This window comes from Musa acuminata, chromosome BXJ2-8 (assembly GCF_036884655.1).
Source record: "Musa acuminata AAA Group cultivar baxijiao chromosome BXJ2-8, Cavendish_Baxijiao_AAA, whole genome shotgun sequence".
In the NCBI taxonomy this organism is placed as follows: Eukaryota; Viridiplantae; Streptophyta; class Magnoliopsida; order Zingiberales; family Musaceae; genus Musa; species Musa acuminata.
In genome coordinates this window covers 975,823-983,735 of record NC_088345.1, presented here as the reverse complement: position 1 = coordinate 983,735, position 7,913 = coordinate 975,823, and the positions used below count along the sequence as shown (strand labels likewise).

General features: G+C 40.1%; 1 protein-coding gene across 1 annotated transcript; it reads right to left on the bottom strand.

The window, feature by feature from the left end:
• Window positions 1–3,297: 3,297 nt before the first annotated feature.
• Window positions 3,298–4,580, bottom strand: LOC135618523 (uncharacterized). Its single transcript, XM_065119433.1, has 4 exons — window positions 4,140–4,580; window positions 3,871–4,062; window positions 3,658–3,792; window positions 3,298–3,529 (listed from the first exon to the last, which is right to left on the bottom strand). Exons 1-4 carry the CDS (start codon window positions 4,143–4,145, stop codon window positions 3,473–3,475), a joined length of 390 nt encoding a protein of 129 aa, XP_064975505.1. The 5' UTR covers window positions 4,146–4,580; the 3' UTR covers window positions 3,298–3,472.
• Between the last annotated feature and the right edge of the window lie 3,333 nt (window positions 4,581–7,913).

Here is a 7,913-nt window from a genome sequence, read left to right as displayed (position 1 = left end):
GACTGCATCTGTCTTGTTCTTGGTATATGCCATTGCTTCTGCTTCTTTTACGCCTGCAAAACTTGAACTGGAAACTTAGTTAATTGCATCAAATTCACGCAATTTTTTCTCAGATCTTTACAGGATAAGGTATGGATTGTCACAGGTATGCTATTTTACCAATAAACGGATCATCATCTATGTTAGTTAGAATTTGTACTTCAATTGTTGATCTTAAATTTAGTCCATGAAACTTATCCAGTGAAAATCAAATTTCAGAGTCATTTTATGCTGTTAGCCAACATCAAAATTTTTTATGTATTTGACTAACAGGGCTAATACTGATTCTTGGTGAATTATGCAGACCATGGTTGATTAAGAGTCATGGTTGTTGCCAGAGTTTAACATTTATTATTATTTTTTGTGCAAAGTGTAAGTGATGAGTACGAAATTTGATTTCAAGAATCAAGGCTTTTATTGAGATATCAAATTCATAATTTGATCTCTCATGCACCTCGGAAGAAAATAGTTTCTTTACCTTTCATTTTATGTATTGTTGAATGGAATCTTCTTTTCATGCATTTTAAATGATCTTTGTTAGATCCGTAAGTTAGGTTCAAGTTCTTTGTCATGCCAGTTTGCTCGCAACGAACAATTAATTGTTTGATTGACAGGAAGTACTAAGAACAGAGTGTTGATTGTTTCTCTACCGATGGCAACAAGCAATAGTGGCAACATTTTGATTTCATCTTGATACTTATTTTCCTTTTTTTTTTTTTTTTTTTGGCAGAATAATCTTAAGAATATTAATTTGTCCATAATAATTTTTGTATTTACTTCATATTTAAGTTTCAGATATATACAAACGCTCAAAAAGTTGCACGTATGTCATTTCAGTATATCTCTGTCAGTTAATCGTTCTTATAATTACATTAAAGCTCAAATTAATACTAACGATTTGAATTGTCTGAATGAATATAAATCTAATATTTAGATATCAAAGGGCAAATATCTTATTTCCATGCTTTGAAATGACTGATTCTTAGAAGAAACGTAAGGATAGAACTTTTTGCATGTGAATTATTTGGGTCCACAAAGCTCAATTGCCTCAAGAGAGCCCCCCATGCATTTCTTATCACCATCTTATCACCGATGTGGAATCATAAAGGCTAATGATTCGAGTCATGTCAAAAGAGTGAGAAATGATTTCTCAAAGATCGATACTGACAAAGAGATACCATAGAAAAGAGAATGAGCAAATGCCACATCAGCACTCTGCAGCATCTAAAACTAGAGATGAAAGCGAAAAAGGACTACTTCTTTGAGCTTTACTCCTCTAAATTATTGCTCACATTTGAAGAAAGAAAGGGTACTGGGATTTTATTAGATTAATGACAAATCTCAAGAGGCTAAGATGCTGGAGTTGATTTTGGACTCAAATTCTAATGATGACCATATAGAGTTTGATCTTCTCACTCCAGCATTGGACTTGAGCAACAAGCTGATGATAAAGAAGTGGAGTGAGAATGCACAAAAGAAAAGCCATCCCCACAACAGGTAAAGAGGAACTAAAGCTGCTTTGGCAGTACCAACACAAAGATTCCAGCTTTATTCTTTGCTCATCAAAGTTCTTAGGTAGCAGCATGACCATGAGTCAAGTCTCCACTTACTGCTGTGTGCATTTGGTTTGAGTGATTGGGTAGGTTGTTGGAGGAACATGGAGGTCCACTTCTTGAGCTGAAAGGACAACTCATGGTGAGAACTGAAACATGAGGCTGAGATGCATTCCCTGTGTTTTTGAGGATACTTTAAGAGTTCTTCTCAATCAGTCATTTGCATTATGTTGACTCTGCAGTCATAGAGCTTTTCTGAGGAGAAAGAGAATGCATGCACTTGCTTCGATGAAGAAGATAACAGAAGCAGAGAGAAAGCTAAACTACTGGGGAATTAAATTAGGTTTCAATCCATACACACAACTTGAACTTTCTGACTCCTTTAAAGTACAATGCAAAGAGGGGAAAGAAAAAAGAAAGACTGATATCACTGAACACAGCAAAGACATGAGAATATTATGAACTGAAGAAGATCCTGCTGATTTATCTTCTTTCATTTGCATTCTCTGAGGTTTCCACTGGTATCTAACTTTTCCTTTTTGTCTGCTGTGCATTGGGTCGAGAGTTCAATCCCCTCGATCCTTGCAATCCCCGAGTCTTTTCTGTGAACCTGCTATCACCTTCTCCATCTTTAAGAGAAAGGTGCTTAGCATCTTTCGATCAAGATTGTAGCTAATTCCAATGATTACACCACAGCAAATGTTTGGTAAGGGTGCAAAAGTGACAGATAAAAAGAGAAGATATCAAAAGCTGGATCAAGAACATCTGACTGGAGAGAATGCTGCATAAAGAGAACAGAAGGATACTGTTGAGGAATCAAGAAAAAGAAGACTTTGAATTTAAATTTTGTTTCTTCAGCTGCTGTGGTTCCTTGTGATACCATCCATCACAAATTTGCCATTTGTCTAAGTCATAGGAAGGAGTCGAAGAATCTTTAACTTTAGGTCGTGTCCAAAAATAATTAACAAGCGAATGTATGAGCAAACTATCATTATTGTTATGCCGATACACCGACCCAATAAACACTACAAAGACAACTATAAGGTTTATTAGGCAACAATAAATAATATATTTGAACATATCATGAACTTAATAATTTGCCTAAGTCGTGTGGCATACCGGTGACTATGTGAGTCATTAATGCATATATAGCCATGATGAAAAATCTAAAGTTGGATCATGTGAGATACTTAAATCTAGAATCCACAAGTGTCTCTTGGAAAGTGACCCACTTGTGTGCTTCATTAGCCTGCTTTTTTTTCTCTTTCTTTCTGGTGCTGTTGGACATGTTCTTATTCTCTATGATACAAAATTATCATCAGGTTGATGCATTACATTCTTCTGAAACAATGGACGGTCACAAATTCTGTCAGAAAAAGAATGTTATTCTCACATATGTATGAAATTTAAGACTGAAAAAAAACCTTAGCTTGCTAAAATTAACATTTAATAAAGGTTCATCAAATGAACAGAGTTGAAAACTTGACAATGTTTTATGGATGAACACCAGAATCTTCATACACTAACAAGGATATTAAACTCATATGCCAAGGTAAGCTTTACTTCAGTGAAATGTTATTGATGTCTACCAACTCCTAAAGTTGATGATCCCTTAGTTCTTTAGTTCTTTAGCACAATTTCTGTGCTAAACTAAAAAAAAGAAATGTTAGATGATAAATAAAAGTCAATAGAAGAAGCCAAATAATTCCTGTGAACAATGCTACATAATCCTTCAAAAACATAAAGAGTTTCAGATCACATTCCTAATAGCAGAGAACTCAACACCCATTACATAAGGCAAAAAAAGAAGAGAAAAACAGAATAAAAGGAGATTATAGAAACACCAGTTCTTTGTAAAGCTGCTCCCTTCTTCCCTAGCACTAGGCAATGCAACTGAGGCAGAGACACCATGCACAAAAATTGGACAACAATTTTTTCTGCAAAAGAATAAAGAGAAGAAAAATAATTATAGAAATTAGGGGAAAAAAATTGGTTTCCAAGCATATCATTAGATCCAAAAATTCCTGGCAGAGTCAATAGACTGTAGCTGAAAACTTGGACTTGCCTTCTTTGGCATTTGATCAAACGTCTCTGGAGGTATCTTGTAAAGGTCCTCGTCAACAGCCTTGGGCTTCCTAAGCTCCTGCTTCCCACAGGACTTCATCTTCTCCCCTCCTCTTCTCTCTCCTCCCTTCTTCCCCTTTAGGCCAATGAACGAACAAACTAAGAACAAAGGAAAACCACCCGACCCAGCAATGAATCAATGTCAAGATCCAACCTTTGCGGTCTGCTGATCTTTCTTGTATGGTGACAACACCCGAAAGAGATCCTCACCATCTCCCCCAAAGAGACGAGGCCTTACCAGACCAGCCTCCCTCGCCGATTCAAAGTACTGAGAGATGGAGATCTCGTCGTAGAAGCTGAAGTTCCAGTGACCAAATGCCGGAACCTGGTACCTTGTCATCACATCCTACGCATGCAGCAGACACATCAAACCATCACACTGCACGAACTAGGGATGAAGCCGCTTCAAGTCGTTTTGCTTACCTCCATTTCCTTCGAGAGCAGGAGAGAGGCAGGAGCTGAGGCAGGGATCGTCGCTGCAAATGATTAGATAGGAAAAGACAGAGTGCATGCACAGCTTAGGAAGAGGGAGGGGCTGCAGAGCGTATGTAGTGCGCTCTGATGCTGATAAAGTTGTAGCTTTGCAGCTGATATCTCATGATGTATGCGAGGGAACGGGAGCTACCATCGCATGTTGCTGCCGCTGCTGCTGCTGCTGCTGCCCAGGTTTGGAGACTCGAGAAAGGTGGAGGACAGCGATCGTGGTCCAAGCAGAGGATTAGGAAGACGAAGAGTAGTGGGAGGAGACGGAGGCTTTTGGTGGTCTCGCGCACTTGTTCACGAGAATAAACGATTCATGTCGATGTGTTTTCATCACAACCGTCCACAGTCTTGGTGGGTTTATCTCCACCGTTGGCGTGACTCCAGTGCAGGGAGACCCATCTCTATACGTAGAAGGAGAAGAGACGGAGAGAGAGAGAGACTGCATCGACGCTGAGCACAAAAAGACACGAGACATAATAAGACCGGGGGACGCGTCCAGCCCTGCGTACGTCGAGTACTATCACTGCGAAGAACCGGCCATGAAGGGGCGCAGAGCATCTTCAACTCGCCTGCCATCACGCAGGAGGAGGACACCGGCGAGCATGAGGCCGAGTCGACCAAGCCATGCATCGAAGCAGATGAAGCTGTACTTGGTCCATGTAGCTCATGCTGTTTGGATTCCTCGTGTTCGCAGATTGGTCGACACAGTCAACTGTGCCCACAGTTTGACTAACCACGTCACCCTTCGCTTTACAGCAGCAGCAGCAAACAATTTGTACTTTGTCCGATGAAGCTTCAGAAGCCATGAAACACACACTTAATCTCTCCTGCTTTATGAGAGTTTACATGCTTTAATGCCTCTGTAATGATCCACTGCCTATTCCTTAGATAGATATTCTTGACGTTGGAGTTTATTCCTGCAGTCTCATAGCTTAGAGCTCTTGTGGTTGCACTGTATCTAATGACGAGACTTTAACGATCAACGGAATCAAGGCATTAGACAGCAGTGTAATAAATATGCTTTCTGCCAAACTTCAGCTCAACTTAGCATAGAGCTGCAGACTCCCCCTCTGTCTTGGCATCATCACATTTCCTCTTGAATCCTGGTCTTGTAGAAGTCTTAAAAACAAGTATTAATTCACTCATGTACTGGAGATCCGAGGCGAATCCAGACAGGATCATCCTGCCTTTGCTGACAACCACCATCTGAAACATGTGCTCACGTTGATGCGCCTGTGACTTGAGTGGACAGCATCCAATGCAAGAATAATATATACTGTATGAAAACAAGATCAAAGTTTGTCTTTTTTTTCTTTATTTTTGGAAGATAGAAGATCAAAACTCCTTTGGATGATATTTTGATCGAAGCAACAGTTGAGTTGTAGATCATGTCCGAAGCAAGAAGATGAAGTCAATATAAATGCATGAACATTCATGCAAAGTTCAATTATCATGTAAGAGAAAACAAAGAGAGAACAGGTAACATATTTAGCGAGCTGGAGACAAACATGGGAAATTAATTACCGATGGGCAGTTTGGTAATTGACAGGGTATATTCTTGTATCACCCGTGGTAATAATCAATAGTCACGTCAATGCCAATGTGATATGGTGCATTACGTTGACGTGACATCTCAGACTCGGATGGAATGATCATCTATTCTCACACTATCAAAGGTCATGGTACCGTGTAGTATAAAACTATTTCGGAAAGTTCGAAACGATGCCGTGTGGAATCGATCCGTACAGGTCGATCGATGCATGCACGGAAGGTACGAGTCGACCGTATAAGGAGTCAACGACTATTAATAGAACATGTACTATTGATCTTCATTAGCATATATAAAAGCCAACCTCCTGACTAACGTAAGGGGTCGAACTTTGAATATCTCAACTCCTTCTAACTCCACCTAACATTGACTTGAGTTTTGGAAGAGTCGAGTCGAGAAATCTCCTTTCGACCTGGGCTTGTATCCAGAAACTCGACGAAGAAGCAGCAACGAGGGAGGAAGAAGAGAAACTTCTTGCTTTATCTTGGATCGATTCTAGAAATAAAGTCTGCACCCGATCTGACGCCGACCATCCAGTTCGAGCAGCTATGAGAGCGACTCTGCGCACTGGAGATCGGACTAAGCGTGCTGATCCATCAGCCGGTTGCTCGACAGTAATTGATGAGAGCACTCCGTCTGTGGTGGGGGACCCTTCCATGCTTTGGTTGCATGGAGCTGCAACGGGACGTGAAGTCTATCGCAGTGCGTCACAGTTACACCACTATCACATCCTTATATGTTGCGATTGCTTGTTCTTTTCCACTGTACTCCACCATCTTTCCTTTCCTCTCTGCCGCATCTTGAAGTAGATATGGCCTCAAAGAACCCCTCCGATAACACCTTTCTCTTCTTCCTCTTCTTCTTCTTCTTCTCCATGGTCTTCATTTGTGCTCTTTGCCGACCAGGTTCCAAGTTCTTTGACGACCACTCCTTTTCCTTCTCTTTCTCCAAAGATTTGCTGCAACGACATTTGATTCAGAAGTTCTATTGCAGGCTTTGCAGGACAAGTAGCTCACACAAGTTTCCTTCCACCAAAGCATGGCAGCAGATCACCGGTAGGACTGTAAACCTAAATGTAGCTTGTATTGTTGGTACCAACATTCATGTATCACGATTGTGCATATTTTAGGAGATGGCAACCACAGAAGGGTCATGGAGATGGAGGGATCGGAGTACAAGGAGGCTGATGATAGGATCCACAGCTCCGACGTGCACCTACAACGAGTGCAAAGGTTGTCGACTCAAGTGCAGAGCCGAGCAAGTTCCGGTGGACGCCGGCGACCCCATGAACAGCGCCTACCGTTACCGATGCGTGTGCCACGGGTGACCCATCCAAACCTTGAACAGCTTTGCGTCGTGGAGCTCAGTGAGACCATATTGGCTTTTGTTCCGCCATGTATTTGAGTTACCCTACGTTACATGATCATGAGTTTCTTGTTCATCTTCACTTTGATCTCATGGTAATACTTGCTTTTGCTCTACGTACTTTTTCATTTCAAGGTAAAGCAGTTCTTAGAAACCTATCTTTTCTGCACAAACAATATTCCTGCTTCAAATCCAAAAGAATGCTGTAATATATTTTGTGAAGATGGAGAAATTGCCAGGAGATTATCTTAACATTATTATATGGTGCTAAAATAAATGGAAAAGGAGTAATTGTACATAATGAGAGAGAAAAAAAAAAAGGAAAAAATGATAGGAACTGTGAAAGCATTAAATTCTTTTCTATCAAGTAGTTTAGTACTTCCTATTGCTTAGATATTTTTAATGTTGTGGTTGATATCTGCAGTTTGGTAGCTTAGAACTCTTGTGCTTGCACCATGAACAAAGATAGAGCTGCAGAATCCTAATCTAAGAGTATTAATGTTGCAGTTGACACCAAAAGAATGCTGTGGTATTTTGTGACACTACAATAAATGAACATTTTTCTTTTACCTTATTTATAAGACAAAACTTCTTGAAGAACTTGTAGAGAGTCATGTGCTATCTTATTAGAAGTGGCTTTCAGATGATCTCCACATACTGCAGTCATTTTATCATGTATCATCATACTGTTCCCTGGTAATTAAAATGCATGACATTTGAGAGTCGCACAACCAGCCAACAAATACCATCGACATAAAACTATTGTGGTTCTTTTGTTTTCTGAAGGGAAACGTAGATAA

Bases quoted from the DNA above. Each gene is read 5' to 3' on its own strand.
- LOC135618523 (XM_065119433.1), bottom strand. The intron at 3,793-3,870 runs GTTGGATCTTGA...ATTGGCCTAAAG, and splicing joins AAGATCAGCAGACCGCAAAG to GGGAAGAAGGGAGGAGAGAG. The intron at 3,530-3,657 runs GCAAGTCCAAGT...ATTCTTTTGCAG, and splicing joins TTGATCAAATGCCAAAGAAG to AAAAAATTGTTGTCCAATTT.